The sequence below is a fragment of the Acinonyx jubatus genome, chromosome D3 (genome assembly GCF_027475565.1).
Source record: "Acinonyx jubatus isolate Ajub_Pintada_27869175 chromosome D3, VMU_Ajub_asm_v1.0, whole genome shotgun sequence".
NCBI classification, from domain to species: domain Eukaryota; kingdom Metazoa; phylum Chordata; class Mammalia; order Carnivora; family Felidae; genus Acinonyx; species Acinonyx jubatus.
In genome coordinates, this window is record NC_069392.1 from 33,536,889 (window position 1) to 33,555,154 (window position 18,266).

Consider the following 18,266-nt stretch of genomic DNA (forward strand, 5'->3'; position numbering starts at 1 on the left):
AGCGCCATCGTGGGGGATCCCACGGGGAAATAACCCCCGTGAGAACCCGTGCCTACACGGTACAACACATAGGCACGAGCCAGGCCCAGCCGGTGAAATGGATTACGTGTCGGTGGTAACAAATACAAAATCATATTTACACATATACACGCCCGTGAAAGGAAAGAAAACAGAAAGAGAAAAGCAAAGTTTGGAAAATTATGTGAAGGGTTTCCATCACGTGAAACTTCTTGACGTTTTGGGCCTTTACGTAATATCACGTGGTTATAATTCAACTATCAGAACAGCCAGAACGTGATCGCGAGGCCAAAGAAAGAAAGTCGGAAAGCTTCGTTGTGGACAAAGCGCGAGCGTCTGTCTTCAGAGAAGACTGTGTTTGCGTGAATGCTTGTGCCCAAGTGCCGTGTACTCTCTTCACCAACCGCTCGGAGTACTGATTATGTACCTATTGCCATCTGACTGGCCTGAATAGTTAAGGCGGTACAGAAAGGTAAAGGAGTGGTTCACACCCTCGATGTGCTTCTGGAAGAAAACCCTGGGCTCATACGTGGGTTGCTCGCTCGCTGCATGTGATTAACATCAGCTATTTTCATGCAAGCTGCAACCTCCGAAGGCCCAGACCAAGGCTGTGAACCCCACTGAGAGGTGTTAGCACCTTAGCTGGGCCACCAGAACAGCTGTCTAGAGACAGACCCAGGTTCTCAGGGACCGCTGGATGAGGAAAGGCTCCACGACAAGCCCGCGTGCCACTTGGAAAGGGGTCGTTCCATCTGCAGCCCCAGTTGTTTAACTTTCAAAAGGGGCGCGACAGTCACTCGGAGTTGACAATGTGGAGAAAACTCTAAAAAGCCCAGCAGGGGCCCTGCTGAGGCATCCCAGTGCCACTTGCTAGCAGTTTTTGAGGTGCCTGTCTGGGAGAGCTAAGAGGCCCTCTTGAACCAAAAGTAAGTTTCTCCAGCCTGCACATCCTAAGATGGTCACGCTACTCTTTGCCATCGGGGTGCGACAGTTGACGCTATCTGACTGACAGCATATTCTTGAGTTAAAAACAAAAGAGAACGCCTCAATCTGCTATTTCCGCCTGTTTTCTTGATTGCAGTCCTCATAAATTAGTGTCAGCTTGGCCGCGGTCTCTCAGCGACTCTCGCTTTTTGTTGGCGGTGATCTCAGCACCTCTAGCCTGTCTAGAGCAGGGTGGGCACAGCCATGACAGGACTCGGAAGCAGCAGCTCGCACTGGGTTACTGGGAGTTTGAGGTCTTCTGTCAGCTCACAATCTCTCTCCTGGCTTTTACATTATAGGTTTTCTACTAAAGTTTGCTGGGTCTTGAATGTTCCTACCAAAAAAGGGAACCAGCCAGCCCTGTTACCAGGCTGCCTGATTACCCCCACGCAAGGCATGGATCCAAACATCCTTTAAGAATTTCCTTCCAATATAAGCCCTAATAGGAAGCTAAGGGCTTCTTGATCCCAGATATTGATGGACGTCCGAATGGTAATAAGATTTGGATTTCCAATGGAAATAGCTTTTCTTCCTTTCCATGCCTTCTCTCCCTTTCCTTCCATCGGATTCAGGCATCTTTAATTAATTGAGCAGACAGGGCATCTAGAAGGGAAGGTTTTATGAAAGCCTACTGTCAGCTAATTAGCATTCCAGGGTGGGACCTCCAGGTAGCCCTAGCGCCCACCTGCCCAAGCCTGGCATCTTCTAGAACGCTTTCTCCAATTCTGTAATGCCGGGGGTCTAGAATCTTAAGGTGCTGGTGCTCCCTCTGGCTGGCTTTCCTGTAACCTATTAATTGATATTATTAGGGGTGTGCCCTAAGATCCAGACTGGAACATCCCCTGGTTAATTTGCCCCCTAGATATGATGCCATGACATACTGTCTTAGTAAAATCATAGTCTGTGCATTAACCTTCCCTAAGAGGGTAGGCGTTTATTACTGTGGAGACGATCATACCAGACAGTCTCTGGAAAAATATTTATATCCTACATCTGTCACCGCTTACACGGTAACACTTAAATGATTCTTTCAAACTAGGCCTCCCACTCCCAAAATTGCATGCGATATCTTAGTCAGATTTGGTGTGTTTATATATGACTGAAGGAAAACGGGCACCAAGTAAAAGAGATGTAGACAACAGTTTCTAATACATCTTTCTCCACCTTCATCATGGCTCAAGTCTGTAGCTTGAGTGATGGGCCAATTACACTCCATTGAAAGGTAAATTAAATTAAATTAAATTAAATTAAATGAACCTTTCAGTGAAGGCTGGTCAGGAAACAGAGGCAATGGCACTGAAGAACTTAATGAAATGGGGCTGGGGAGCACAGGAAATCAGAATGTATCACCACTTTGGACTCTCACACATATTAAGCCGATGTGGCTGCTGTACAAATTTAAGAATATTTTAAGGTTTTTAACAACAACAACAACAACAACAATAACAAATCAGTTGTACTCGTGACCTAACACCTGTTCCCTCCCGTTTGCATTTCATGCACCAAAGGCCATTTTGTGGCAGTGTGGCGGATTTTTCTAGAAGCCTTTCCCAGGGGCAGTTCCTGCCCCACCACTGCAGGTCTTCTAGGATGCCAAGCCAGCATCCCACTTCTCCCTATGTGGGGTGCCAGGCTGCCGAGAATGGGAGGTCGGCTCTGGCTTCTTCAAGTACTGTGGACCGTGGCCCACGGGTCAGCAGCACCGCCGGCTGGCTTGCGTGGCTGGCTTCCCAAGTTTGATGGCTCCATTGTTTCCATTTTCATGGGGGTCCAAGGGTGGGATCTGGCGACCTGGAACAAAGAGGAGGCCAGGGTTGAGTTTCTTCACTCTAGTCGGTACCACATACGCATTGTGACCCTGCTTCAACACCTCCCCTTAATGTTTGGGTTGTACAGGGAGTAGAGGGGTCCAGGCTCTTTTCCCTCCCTCCCTCCCTCCTTGCCTCCTTGTTCTGCTGCATGAAGTTGGACTCCTGTTTAGGAAGTTGAGGAAAAGTAAAAGCAGCCTCCTGAGAATGTGGATTTCCCTGGATCTGGAACCCCGTGCTCACCCAACCACCTTCTCCACACCAGCAAGGGCCCACTGCTTCCTCTTCAGCCCTCCCACGGGTCTGTCCTACCGGAATGAGCTCCTGCATGGCAGCAAGGCTTCCATAGTAACTGTGAGGGCTCATCTTTTCTGCTTCTTCAAGTAGAACCCGACTGGGAATTGTAATCTTCCTAAGAATATCATCTGTTAACACCTAGCTCCCCATCCTGCATCCTGCCGTGTGCAAATAATCTTATTCTTACTTAATGTAATTTTAAGAAGTGTCCTAGAGTCTCTGCAAAGAAACACAATGTAAAGATTAAAAAGGCGATCGTGGAGGATGGGGAGGTGGTAGCGAAAGGGTATGTGGTTTCTTTTGGGGATGATAAAGATAGTCTCTTTTTTTAATGTTTAATTATTTTTGAGAGAGAGAGTGTGCACGCTCACGCGTGAGTGGGGGAGGGACGGGGGAGGCGGGGACAGAGGATCTGAAGTAGGGCTCCACCCTGACAATGGACAGCCCAACGCAGGGCTCGAAATCAAGAACCAAACCGCGAGATCCTGACCTGAGCAGAAGTCAGCCGCTTAACCGACTGAGCCACTCAGGCCCCCCGAGATGATAAAGATGTGCCAAAACTGACTGTGCTCTTAGATGAACATCTCCGTGAATATGCTAAAAGCTACTGAATTGTACACTTCGAACTGATGAAATGTATAGTATGTGAGTTTTAGGTCAATAAAGCGGCCTTTACAAAAGGCGACGGGATCTGGAAATAATATTTGTTTAGAACCTCGCAGTTTGCAAAGATGTTCACAGACACTGTCTTCACTTAATCCTGGGAGGTCGGCGTGATGGCTGTTAGTCTCATTGTTTTACCAAGCCTCAGACATCTCAGGTTACATGCTGAAAGGCACATCCACAGCAAGTGGCGCGTGTGGCTCTTTAATTATAACCTACATCTTGATTTTCTGATGGGTCCCGAAGCCTGTGTCCTTCTAACTGCCCCGCGTTAGCCCTCTGTGCTACATTCCTATGCCCCATAAAAAGTAAAGGTTGTTCAGATGAGCTCATCAGCATATCAGTTCACTAAATAATCAGGGATTAGAAATGGAAGGGAAATCAGTTCCAAAGACAAAGTCCTTCAGCGCCAGTGGATGTTACCTGCGGACTATAAAGAGTCAAATTGCCTGGAAGAGGCAGAAAGAGTCGATGACAAAGATATTGATGTATTGCACAGATCGGGTGATATGGCCACTCATCAAAGCCCAAGCAGAGAGGTTAAGGTCATTGGCAGCTGGCCCAAGTCCGAAATCAATGGTAGAACTCTTCATCTCACTATGAAGCGGATGAGAAGATTCCAATAACTTCTGAAGCTACTACTCCAGTCAGTTCCCGGACAGCCGACCAAATTATGCAGACCTATTGCACACCGGTCTCCAAACAGCTCAGTCCTGATCCAGAAGCAACTGAGAATGTCAGTACGTCCTCTTCTCCTTTGGACACGATGTGGTGTTTTTTTTGTTTTTTTGTTTTTTTAATTAGTCATAATTAAAAGGAAGTAAACAAAATGCTCCTTCTAGTTTGTCAATCTTAAGCGATAGAGGGGAAAGTTCCCAACGACTACCCATAGCCTGATTTGTTTAGGTCAGATCTTGCCAATCAAGCGTTACTTCCTCCCCAAGAGGAAGCGCTATGTTTGGGAGGAATGATGGTGCCCAGTTACATCATTATTTAAATGTGTAAGATTTCAGGTGCCTCCTGGATGTGTTCGGTGCTGCAACAGGGGCTTTTGCTTTTGCATCTGGAACACTTGGGGCCAAGATTATAACTCTGACTGGTGGAAGCTGTTGCCCTAGTTAACTAAAACAAGTACCGTTCACTGATTACTATTTTTGACAATATCAGAATCAACATCCTATGCCAACATCAACTTCAAGTTATTCTTCGGTTGTTAACTCTAAAGTCAGCAAAGTAGAATTACGCTATTAGCCCTCTCATCTTTGACTTTTTCCACATTCCTCATGCTGTAAGTTTTCGTAAGGTTTTTCCTATGAAATGCACCCCAAATACAAAAGAACCTTATGCATACAATACACATTAAAGTCACAAAGGTAGAGTGAAAATCTAGAGACAAAGGGCATATGGAAGGCACAATGGGAATGAATGTCCGGGCAACCCATCCCCATCTGCCTTGCTCTGTCCTTCCTCCTCCCTCTTTCCTGCCTCCCACTTCTCTCCTCCACGGGCAGTAACCACGACAACGTTTAGAACACAAGGTTCAGGAGACCCACATCATGCCTCAAGCAGACTCCTTTGTTTTAAACTGTTAGCAGTGTTTTCGAATCAGTTGTTCAGCCTGGCTTCGTAGAGGCACCGGGTCCCATGTATCTTCAGAATATGCAAAATCTCACTGATTGGAACAAAGTATTTCTCAAAGACAGAGTTAGACTTCGTTTTTCTCCTCTGATAAAAAGAGTGCTGAGATCTGAGAGGTGGTGTCGCGGTTACGTGAACTTGGACAAGCTAGTTAGTGTTTTCAAGACTTCCTTTCCTCGCCTATAAAAAGAATGTGAGACAGTAACTTGACAGCTGCTGTCCATATCCCTCCATGGCCACTACCAATGTGGGAGGAACTAACGGCAATAAACGGGGCCTGGGTGCCCCTCGGGTGGAGTCTGCATGGGGAGCAGGGCTCAGGTACTAGGAGCAGGACCCGTCCTGCTCTCCTACAAAACACAACCTGGGACGGGGCCACCCATCCCCGCTTCAAACAGTGAGAAGAAAGGAAATGCTTCCATTTTAGGGCAGAGGTTGAGGAAAGCTGAGTCATAACGACGAGGCAAGCACCTTAAAAAGAGAAGGAAGCCAACAGTCCTGTGAAAACACAAGAGCTCCGATCTTGTGATCTGAGTTCTTTGGAACTTACTGAAAGGTGAAATGCACTTAGACAAAGGAATGGCTCTAGAAAACGGCCAAGGCATTTTGTACCAAGGTGATCACACAACTGAATCGGTATTAATTACATGGGCATAGAATTAGGACAAATATATTAGAGACACAAACAGCTGAAAAGGCTCTGAGCATCATCCTCTGTGGGTTTCCACTCTTACAAAATGTACTTTGAGTACACGATCTCCGTAATGGGTCATCCTTGAGCAGAAATCCCAGGCCAGGGTGTTTATTTTAACAAGGTTCAGATTGTGTAAGATTCTGCTTGGGAAAAGTTCAAGGGCCGTTTTTTTGTTTTGTTTTGTTTTTTGTTTTTTTTTTTGTTTTTTTTGAAATTCAGTTTTCCCAAAAGTTGACAGCCCAGAGGAAAAACAGGTTTTATAAACGGTTCCTCAGGAATGCGATACGTGAAAACACAAATTGCAAGCCTATAAATGTGATCATGGCTCTGGACTGGGGACCGTAAACGCTTTCACACACAACAAAAATAAAACAGCGTGCTTGGCTACAGCTGTCCTTCCTCCTTGGGTGCAGGACGGGCCATTCCCTGCGCGAGCCTGGAGGCCTCCCTGGTTAATTCTGCTGTTCACATTCTTCTCCCCTTTCATCGCAGTTCAGGATTTACTTGGCTCGGCCATTTTCTGTTGAGTGTTAGAGGTGCTGCCATAATTGCTCTCTAACTTCCATTTCCTGATCCTGATTTTCGGAATCACCCTGATTAGTAAACTGACCAATAGGACTTGAAAGTAGTTAGCCTTGATAATGGCCTTCAAGCCTCTCCATTTAGAGAGGGGCGTCTCTATGGAACACTGCCCTTACAATGGGGACGGGGGGGGGGGGGGGGACACTCATGCCACTTGAGTCGTTCAAAACTGCCCTTTAACTGCTGTAAAAAAGATAATCTTGGAATTACTAGATGACCTTGAATGTTAGAGTCTAGACCCAAGAAATGAGCTAACATTCTATATAGGATCAGAATGACTTAGGAGGCACAGAGTGAGTTTCGCCAGGAGGCTTGCAGGAAGTCCAGGTCAAAGATAAGGACAGCCTTTACCTTGGTGACATTAAGAGAAGTAGAGGAGCACCTGGCTGGCTTAGTTGGAGGCGTGTGGGACTCTCGATCCCAGGGTTGTGAGTTCAAGCCCTACATTGCGGGTAGAGATTAAAGATTGATAAATAAATAAATATTAGAAAGAGAAGTAGGAAACAAGGATGGACGGGACTGCAGGAAGATACTGGGAGGATGTGACAATTGACTGGAAGTAGGGTGACGAGAGGGATAGAGAAAAGCAAAGATAGGGGCCCCTGGGTGGTTCAGTAGGTTAAGCTGTGCTGACAGCTCAGAGCCTGGAGTCTGCTTTGGATTCTGTGTCTCTCTCCCTCTGTCTTTCTCCCTCTGCCCCTCCTCCGCTCTGTCTCTCTCTCTCAAAAAATAAATAAACATTTTAAAAAAAGAGAGAAAAGCAAAGATAAATGTCTAGGTTGCTGAAGGAATGGTGACATTCACAGAGAGGGAAGAGGGGGAGGTCACCACTGGCTGTTAGACCAAGATGCCAGATAGCTTCAAAATGGGGAGGCCTAAGTTACTCGAAAATCATTAGACTTCCTTACCATTCAAGGGCATCTTTTCCTTTTATTTTTATTTTGAAATTAATAGACTCCATTGATTGAATAGTTTTAGGTTTACAGAAAAAGTTGAGCATATCGTACAGAAAGCTCCTAAGACTCCTCCCCCTCATTCCCAACTTTCCCCCTTTTAACGACTTGCACAACTGGGGAACATTTATTACGAGTGACGAACCACCATCGATTATTACGAACGAAAGTCCACAGGTTACATTAGGGCTCATTTGGGGCTCATTTTATCAACATCCTCTGGGTTTTGATAAATGCATAATGGTAGGCATTCGCCGTGACACATAGAATAGTTTCACTGCCCTAAAAATCCTCTGTGCTCCACTATGCATCCCTCCCGCCTTCCCTCCGTGAGCCTGTGGTGACCACTGATCTTTCTACTGTCCCTATAGGTTTGCCTTTTCCAGAATGTCACGTAGTTGGAATCCTATAGTATGTAGCCTTTTCTGATTGGCTTCTTATCACTTAGTAAGACACATTTATTCATGCACATTTTCTATGGCCTGATAGCTCATTTCTTATTACTGAAGGATTATTCCATTGAATAGGATATGTCCCCTCAATTTTTTATTTTAACACTTAAAACATGACACAAAAACACAAGCCACAAGGGGTGCCTGGGTGGCCCAGTCAGTTAAACATCCAACTCTTGACTTTGGCTCAGGTTGTGATCTCACAGTTTGTGAGTTTGAGCCCCACATCAGGTTCTGTGCTGACGGGGCAGAGTGTGCTTGGGATTCTCTCTCTCTCTCTTTCTCTTTTTCTCTCTCTCTCTACCCTTCCCCTGTGTGCACGCTCTCTCAATCTCAAAATAAATAAGTAAATAAACAAACTTAAAAAAAAAAACACACCACAAGCCACAAGGGAAAAATCTAACAAATCAGACTTCATCAAAATTAAAAACTTCTGCTCTTCCAAAGACATTGTCAAGAAAATGAAAAGGTAAGCCACAATCTGAGAGACGATATTTGAAAAAACAAATATCTGATAACACGTATCCAAAATATACAAATAATCTTTAAAACTCAACAATAAGAGGGGTGCCTGGGTGGCTCAGTCGGTTGAGTGTCCGACTTCAGCTCAGGTCATGATCTTACGGCTTGTGAGTTCGAGCCCTGCGTCGGGCTCTGTGCTGACAGCTCGGAGCCTGCAGCCTGCTTGGGATTCTGTGTCTCATTCTCTCTCTGCCCCTCCCCCACTTGTGCTCTGTCTCTCTCTGTCTCTCAAAAATAAGTAAATGTAAAAAAAAAATCTAAAAAAAATTAAAAACAACCCTCAACAATAAGAAAGCAAACAACTCAATACAAAACAGGCAAAATTTAAACCAACACTTCTCCAAAGAAGACACAAGGATTGCAAATAAGCACATAAGAAAGCACTCAACGTTGTTAGTCATTAAGAAGATGGACATTGAAAACACAAGGAGAGGGGCACCTGGGTGGCTCAGTTGGTTGAGCGTCTGACTTAGGCTCAGGTCATGATCTCGCAGTTTGTGAGTTCAAGCCCCACATCGGGCTCTGTGCTGACAGCTCAGGGCCTGGAGCCGGCTTCAGATTCCACGTCTCCCTCTTTCTCTCTGCCCCTCCCCGTGCGCATGCATGCATGCTCTCGCTCTCAAAAATAAATAAATAAACTTAAAACAAACAAACAACGACAAAAAGAAATTGCATGATTCCCTCATGGAGAGGCAATCTCTTGTGCAAGAGGCTTAAAATACATAGCAACCGATCACTCTGTGTGAAATTTATTTGCATCCTGATCCAGACAAACTGTAAAATGCAAACAAAGAAACCATTTAGGGCAAACATGAGCCATATTTGGCGATATTAATATGATAACGGTATTGTGATTACTAATGTAATAATGAAATTGTTATGTAAAAAAAGTTACATTCTGAAAATATTTACAGGTGAAATCTGGAATTTCCTTCAAAATAATTCAGGTGGAGGAGAGTGAGGGGGAATGTGGGGGTAGAGATGAAATCAGCTTGCTTATGAGTGCATGCTGGTTCACTATGGTATTTGGTTTACTGGTGTATATTCAACAAATTTTCCAAAATAAAGCCTGATTTAAAAACAATTTTTTTTAAACATTTTTATTTATTTTTGAGAGAGAGGCAGAGCACAAGTAGGGGAGGGGCAGAGAGAGAGGGAGACACAGAATCCGATGCAGGCTCCAGGCTCTGAGCTGTCAGCACAGAGCCCAACCTCAGGGCTTGAATCCACCAACCATGAGATCATGAGATCACGACCTGAGCCGAAGTCAGACACTTAACCAACTGAGCCACCCAGGTGCCCCAAAAGCGAAAGAGAGAGAGAGAGAGAGAGAGAGAGGAAGAGAGAAAGAGCACATGAGCAGGGGAGGGGCAGGAAGGGGGGGAGGGGAGAGAGAGAGAGAGAGAGAGAGAGAGAGAGAGAGAGAGAGAGAGAGAACGCAAAGCAGGCTCCACGCTGTCAGCACAGAGCTGGAACCCACAAACTGGGAGATCATGACCTAAGTGGAAACCAAGAGCCAGCCGCTTAACCAACTGAGCCACCCAGGCGCCCCAAGTCTGATTTTATTTTTGGTTTTGTTCCTGTTCCCTGGAATCTCACGACCATGAAACAACCACTATTCACATTTTAAGCCTACGTTGTATCCCTCCATCTGTTGCCCAGAATACATTGTTTACTTACTATATACACTACATGGTTCAGACTTTATAAAATCAAGATATTATACGAACCAGCCTGTAACTTCTGTTTCACATTCAGCAATTTATCTTTTCATGTCAGGAATACAGATATACATCATCATCTTAAATCACTAGTTTATACTGGTGTATCGTGGTTGGTTTGTTGTTTTTTTTTAAACGATTTCCCACCTTTGGGACGGTTAAGTCATTTCTTGTTTTTCACCATTATGAATAATGTTATCCTAAACTGCCATAGGCAATGAGCAGTGAGGCGGACTAGAAGTTGCAGGCATGGTTCCAGAGGCCCTGTCAGCCTTCTAACACTGGCTGCTTGCTTAGTAGCTCTGTGACCTAGAGCAGGTTACAGACCTCTCCAAGCCTTAAGGTTGGCGTGTGTAAAACAGGGATGGCAACAGCGGCCTATTCCACAGGACAAATGGTGTACTGATGAGTTAATATACATGTAAGCAATTTCAACAATGGGACAGAATGCAAACTTGCTAGGTGTTAGACATTACTGCTACATTTTGCACCCCTGATCAGTGTCTGCTTCAGAATCATCAGGATAAAAGATAACGCATGTTCAGGGCTTTTGATACCCCCATGTGTCCATATTCTGAAAACTACATTATTTCACAGACATCCCCTATTATTGCAGTCCCTAAATTAACTTTTTGGATGTAAGAAAGTAGACAGGAGATGTAGGTCTTTGTCCTTTCCTGCGACTTAATGGCTAAATTTACCTTCATTGGACAGCTTGCTACACTACTATGAAATTTGCAAATGCTTTGTTTTGTTTTTAAATTTCTTTCTCCTGCTCCAAACAAAAAGTAACTACTGGAGAATTTCAAAAATCCAGAGCACTTAAAATAGCTAACACTCTGTGCAAAGAATGATCACAGAACAAAACCTGATCACTGCCCACAAGTCTTCACTTCCTGCCTGTCGAATGAACACTCTATTCTGATTTCTCCAAACCAATATGCTCGTACCTCTAATTATATTCACTTGTAAAAATATTTCTCACCTCGTTCTCAATCTGCTAACCAACAAAAAACCTAGTTTGATGTCCACAATGTCTCCAGATGTGATTTTCAGAAGAAAGCCTTGTGTTCTCTTGTCCATTCAAATTAACCAGAACAAAAGCACAGCTGTCTGGCCGAGGTCCCACCCCCAAACAGACCTTTTTCTGGTGAGCCTGCAGCCCCACCTCTTTTTGCCCTCAGGGAGAGTTAAAAACAACACCACCAACAACAAAATGGTATTGGAGTTGAAGTGATTAAAATCCACAAACCAAAACTTGTGTTTCTCACACTCCAGAATCCAGTCGGCCAAGCTCGCAACAGATGCAGCCCCAAGAGAACCTGCTCATTGGCTGGCCATCCTCATTCCAGGATCGGGGACCCAGGGAGCACGGAGCACACGGCTCTCTCCCTCGGCCCCCCAGCCTGGCCTGTTCCCCGTGTTACTGGCTCCACTTCTGAAAGATTTTTTGAAATTCACGTCCACACCCCTCCGGGTTCCAGCCTCCTCTCTCCGGCGTGACCGCAGGAGCACCCTAATCGGGGAGCCATTTCCAACCTTCCTCCCCCTGTCCACTCCCCAAGGGTGATCGTCCAGCGTGTACTGGGTATGCCACACCCCCCTTAAAATCCTCGCGAGCCTTCCAGAATATCACCTCCTTCTTCCCAATGCAACACCCGAGCAAGGACCTGGCTCCGTCTCCACGCTCCCCACCCGGGGGTGCCGGAGCTCGCCACCTGCCGTCCTGTGACCTCCTTTCTGCTAAATGCAGCACACCGCTTCCGGCCTCAGGAACTCAGCTCACGGTGCTCACTCGACTTGAGGCTCCTCCTGAGCTCTTTGCCCAAGTGGACTCTCCCCATTTTCCAGGTCCAGCTTCAAATCATTTCCCTGGGAAGATCTCCCCCACCGAACTCAAGTCCCCACCTGCCACTATTCCTGCAATCCTTGTTCTTTTGCTTCAAAGCATTTATTACAACGTGTCGTCATATACCCATTTGGCTCTCTGCCGACAGGCTGTCTCCCTACTTGACGGACAGTTTGTTTTGTTGACTGTGGTGTCCCTGGTATCTGGCAAGGCACCTGACCCACAGAAGAACCCAAGATCTATTTGTCGAATAAGTGAATGAAGACATAGCTCGGCCTCTCCAACCAGCCGGTGTCATCCAACCTTAAGTCCCCGTAGAAGACTGACTGTGTTTCACTTGATCTGGTGACCATGCTGAATTACTACCTCCGGGAACATCATGAGACGGGGAGGAAGATCCAAGTTCAAAAAACCGAATTTGGCACTCTCCTGTCTACGCGTCTTAGCTTCACGGGGAACACAACAGAGCAAGACCTGCTCGCGGAGAACTTGCACGAGGTGCACACCATGTTCTTTTAATGCGCTCACTGAATTTAACCACTTAAAATGTGTTCAAGTGTCAGAACGACGGGGGAAACCGGAGGTAACCTCGGGAGCCACCCACGAGAGTTGGGGCAGGTGAAGACTTTGTGAAGGAAAAAGACATGAACTGGACCTTCGAGGAATTAAGGTTTGCAGGAAGGAGAAGAGAAGCATCACATTGATGGCAGGAGACAGCTAGTGGATGGAAGAGGGGATCAAGGCAAGGCCCGGAGCTCCGGACTCTGCCTTTCAGGATTACAGAGTCAGGCAGAGAGTAGTTGGCCAGAAGAGTTGGGTTTTCATTTGTAACACTGTAATGAGTAAACGGCAACAAGAATATTCTTTGTGCTTTCACACACCAACCGGAACACTCAAAGGTGCCACAATTTTCTCGGCCAAGAAGAATTAGGTCTTAACTCAAAGAGGAAAACTGATGTTCAAATTAAAGGCATGAGACCTCAAGAAAGCAACAGAAACAGCTCTGGGGAGAAATGCATGGAAGGGAATGAGCCATATGCAGTGGGGCAAAGGAGATCCAAAAATGTCATCGAGGAGAGGGTCCCTGGAGGAATGCCAGTCAGAGCACAGTGTGGGGACAGACCGTGTGCCAATCCCGCCCCCCCCCAAATAAAACAGGACAGCACCTTTACAGGGTCCTTTATAGGGTAGCTTTAGCCTTTGAAAACAGATAATATTTCGTGAAACAATTTCCTGTTAATAAATACATTAACTCCTGCTCTGGGAACACAGAAGAGGAATGTTGGTCTCTTCGCCCAAGTCGATATGAATTAATTTTGCTTAAACACACCTTCTTAAAGGGCTTTTACTCTCACCACTTTTACTGTATCCTTTCTCCCAGGCACGTTTGTCTCTGGAACACTGCTTTGAGGAGCATACAAGTCAGCAATACCCCATTCTATTTTGAGCACAGGAGGATCACATGTAACACAAGTAGGAGCAGGAGAGAAAACATAAATGCAAAGTCGGCCGCAGTGTATTTAGTTGTACTTGGTACTGCATTTCAAGTCAACCTGTAATTAGGCTACAACACCCTGTTGTGAAGAAATTCACCTGAAGGAGTGAAGATGCCCCAGCGCTTACAGCACCTACCTACAAGGTCTTGCTGTGGGCCGAGTATCTAGAAGCTTCTTTGCTAAGGCAATTTTTTTTTTCTTTTTTGAGAGAGCGGGTGAGCAGGGGAGAGGCAAAGGGGGGAGGGAGAGAGAGAGTAAGAGAGAGAGAGAAAGAATCTCAAACAGGTTCTGCAGCCCTCGTAGAGCCCAACGCAGGGCTTGATCTCACGACCCTGGGATCACAACCCAATCAAGAGTCAAAGGCTTAACTGAGGAACCCAGGTGCTCTGTAAGGCATTGTTAACCAAAGTATAACGAAACAGAAGCAAGAACTTGTTTCTTTGACCTGGAAGACGAAGTGATACAGCTGTTCTACGGCTTATACAGGAATTAATTATTTGAAACCATCATTACCCACTGCTTTAAGCAAAACACTTGCATTTTCTTAAATGAGGCGGACCACCAAGATCTTGGGAATTCCTTACTCAAAGTCCCCATCACCTTGAGCCATAAAGTCCTCCTAGGGGTGAACAGGTATATACTGGCTGGACCGCCCAAAAAAATATCTTTCAAGTGGAGATGTTAACACTTGCGGCTTAGGCTTATTTTCTTCCTTGCGGTTATTTCACTCTTCGTTTTCATAATGATCTGTGTAAGCCTCAGGAAGTCTCCCAGCTCATGTAGAATCCTTAAGCTGACTCTCAGGTATGCAGAGCGCTGTGTTTCCTTCACTGGGCACTGCTGGCCGCACCATCTGCCTTCAGGGCTAAAGCTGGGGGAAGGGCTCTAGAACATATAAGGAGCTGCACAAAGGGAAGGGGTCAATGTCATCAGGAGCTCTCTAGCATCACTAAGCAAAACCTTTAACCCAAACAAAGTGCTGAATGGTCACACCACTTGCCTAACACACCAGAAAAGCCAGATGCTGCCAGAAAAGAATGAGTTTGATCCGAGGGAAAATGAGGTTAATGGAATGAGTTCAAGCCAAACTCTTTTAAGAGGCCGCCCAGCATTCCACAGCTACAGAGGACAGCTGAGCATTCCATCTATGGCCCATTTTCAGGACGGAGCAGGAGTCTGGGGATCCAGGGTTTCCAACATAAAATTACAGCCTACCACCCTCAAGTTCAACCACTAAGGTCAATGCACTTGGATTGATGCTATTTTGTTGAGAGGGTGAAATAACAGCGGGCGAACGAATCCTTCTGAAGGAGGACGGGAGGGAAGGTGACGTGGACCCCCATGAACACATGAGGCTGGGCCGTGCAGGCCTTAGCTGTGCGTTCTTGCGCATTTCCGTATCATGTAAGTAACCCCGGTCAGAGTCCTCCATCTCCAGTGAATTCCCCATCAAGCCAAGAGAAACAAACACAATAATCCCTGCTGTGGGTTCTCAGAGCCTAAAGTAAGGAACCAAAACCAGTTAAAAGGAAATCAAATCTGTTCTGGGAAATGAAACCCCCTCGGATGTTGAGAGCACCGCCAACTATGACCTCAGGCAGAAGAGAGATCAAACCGTCAGTTTCCCCTCTGGAATTCCCTTCTGGAATTGTCTGGGGCCAGATAAGATCTTTGGGAACAACTGCCAACTGTTCAGGGGTTCAACTTTTCATGAGGCGGGGACCCTGGGCCTCTGCACCTCAGTAAACATGGACGCTTCTGCAAAGTCCCCGATTCTGCTCTGGAGGCATCTCAGGACAGTTTCTCAAGACAGCTGTCAGCAGGTAGCTCTCTGAGGGGACCCAGCGCAGACATCTTTACCAAAGATGCTGTGAAGGGGAAATCTGGCCATCAGCTGGGAAACAGCTCTGAAATAAAGCTTACATATGGGGAACCAGCATAAAGGAAGAGAATTATAATGTGACCCTGAACAGGAGACAAAGAAGAGAGCGGACCTTCCACTAACTGATCAGAAATGAGAGAAACCTTTACAAAATCGACTGTCTGCCCAGTCCCCAATTTCTGGTTTTGAGGGATGGAGACTCAGTTTTTGTTGATGACCCCCCGGCAAAAGAAATCACTAACTTATTTTGGGTTTTTTGTTTTGTTTATTTTGTTTGCTAGAGTCCTTCCGTTTAATGCACGACGTTAGTTTTCTATACCTTATCGCTACTTATTTTATTTCTCTTCCCCTCAACATACGAACATAAAATGCTATCACATACACAACCTTTTTTAAGTTTATTTATTTTAAGACAGAGAGAGAGAGAGAAGAGAGAACCAGCAGGGGAGGGGCAGAGAAACGGGGAGACAGAAGACCTGAAGGGGGCTCTGCACTGACAGAAGAGAGCCTGATGTGGGGCTCGAACCCACGAACCGCGAGATCACGACCTGAGCCTAAGTTGGACGGCAACTGACGGAGCCACCCAGGTGCCCCATACTCAACCGTTTAGTTAAAATGACTTATTTTGCAACAGAGGTACTTCGTTTTGATTCACAAAACACAGAATCAACAGGTTAAAGCACAGAGCTATAGAGATTCAGAATCGGGAGGCACATATAAGTCCAGACTCACGAGTACAGACTGAGACCTTTATGTCCACGGCATCAGGACAAATTCACACCGAGGGAAAGCTTGAGTGCAGCCCTCTGTGATTTTATGCTTTGACTCCCAGAAGCATACAAATGCAGGCAAAGCTGAAAATGCAATTCAGGTACTTACTGATTCCTTGAAAGAGCTCTTCGATATTAATAGCATTTTTTGCACTTGTTTCAACCACGACGGCACCTATGGATTCAGCATATTCCTTAGCGTCCTTCAAGGGAACTTCCCTAGAAAAGAGGTCACACCCGGACAGAAATGAATGCTCATTTGTAAAATATAAATAACCCAACAGACCAACAAAAAGCTCACGTGGAAGCAGCTCCTTTACTGTCCTGAAGGATGACTCGATTGCTCAGCAAGTATCGAAAACCTAGCATGGGGAGAACACTTTAAAATCTGGTCTCTGGCATCCCTGGAGGTTAAGATGTGCATGTATAAAATGCTGTCCCTGGTCACAGAGGGGAAGAATTCTAGATCATTAGAAAAACTCGTTATGAAGATGGCAGCATATATTCCAGCTTTCAGAGTTAGGGCTGACTGAAATTCTTTTCCCATAAAAATGACTCATTATATATTTTCAAAATTTTGTGCATGCGTGTGCATGGTCCTGCACACACACATGCTTTTGTAGAATTTTTGCATGTTGTCTTTCACAAATCAGAGAGAGTATGTGACATGATTTGAAGGTCTGGTAATTGATGTGGTCATAGCTACAATGCAATATGACATAACCGGACTTTCACCTTTAAGAGGCTGTTCCTGCAAAGGACGTGAACTCTACATTTAAATGAATAATCCAGAAAGACATTTATTGATCTATTTTTAACGTGCAGATGCCGTGGCGGATCTGAAGGTTAACAAGACACCGGTCCTATTCTCTAGAAGTTTAGTCATTTATTCAACAGGTATTTATTGCGCGGCTATTATATACCAGTCTCTCTGGTAGGTGCTAGAGAAAACAGTAATCCCCATCTTCCGGAACCTACCTGAGAGCAAAGACAAACATCCAGAGTTACTCTAACCCACAACACGGTAACATCTGCAATATGGGGATAATAAAGATGCAATAAAGCACTTCAGCATCATCGGAAGTGTACAGAAATACAGGAAGTACAGGAGTACAGGAAGTGATGCATTTCGATCGATGGAATCTGGGAAGATGAGTGGAGTGCGGCCAAGAAGGGCATAGAACATGAATAAGAATTTGTGATGCCACCACCTGAAAAAGGCCCCAAGGCAGGGGAGTACCTCATCCCCCGATACGGGTTAAAAATCAATTCTGCACCCAGCTCTGCCTTCGATGGAAAGGGTGGATTTGCAAGTGAATGGTCTCAATGGAGAGGAGGCCCTGAGATGGAAGGGGGTGGCCAGGAGGAACCACAGCAGATGGGCTAGAAGACACCCCACACCTGTCTCATGCCCAGCTGCCACTGAAGGACAGGAGGCCAACAGGGTCAGCACCACATTCTAGGGGAAAACGGTACACAAAATAGGCTACAGTGGGGAGTGAGGAGAAGAATTTGGAAGCCCCTCTCATGCTGTGGCCGAGAGAAAATACAATGCTGGACTAGATGGATGGCTACAGGAAAGAAGAAACGTGGACAGAAAACCAAAACTGGGAGCAGGGTGACGAGACTGTATCCCTCTCCCACCTCCTTCCCGTTGCTTCACCCCTCCAAATGCCTCCTCAATGGTTTTAACTGGCTTATGAAGTTACTGGGGAAATCGTCCTTGGCATTTAAATTCTTTGCAGACCCCGAATCATATGAGACGAGGGCTTTTCGGGTGCCAGCTGAAAAAGGGCCCAAGGAGGCAGCCGTGGTAAAGGCAGCTGCCCTTGGACTCCAAACCAGAGAAGAAAAGCCTCCTGAGTCATGTCCTTTGGAATCTGTTCTTCCACAATCTTTCTTACCAAAGACCCACTGGGAAAAACCATGCTCCTGAA

General features: G+C 45.8%; 1 protein-coding gene across 2 annotated transcripts in view; it reads right to left on the reverse strand.

Annotated features, from left to right (window-relative positions):
• Positions 1–2,431: 2,431 nt before the first annotated feature.
• RAB31 (RAB31, member RAS oncogene family) overlaps positions 2,432–18,266 on the reverse strand; it is a 129,300-nt gene continuing 113,465 nt past the window's right edge. Inside the window, exons 6-8 of one of the 2 annotated variants that reach the window (XM_027068478.2) lie at positions 16,439–16,548; positions 13,512–13,619; positions 2,432–2,793 (exon numbers count right to left, since the gene is read on the reverse strand). In XM_027068478.2, the coding sequence (XP_026924279.1) occupies positions 13,516–13,619; positions 16,439–16,548 (214 nt within the window). In that variant the 3' untranslated portion in view covers positions 2,432–2,793; positions 13,512–13,515. The remainder of the gene's footprint in view (positions 2,794–13,511; positions 13,620–16,438; positions 16,549–18,266) is intronic. The other variant, XM_027068479.2, reaches the window with a different exon arrangement.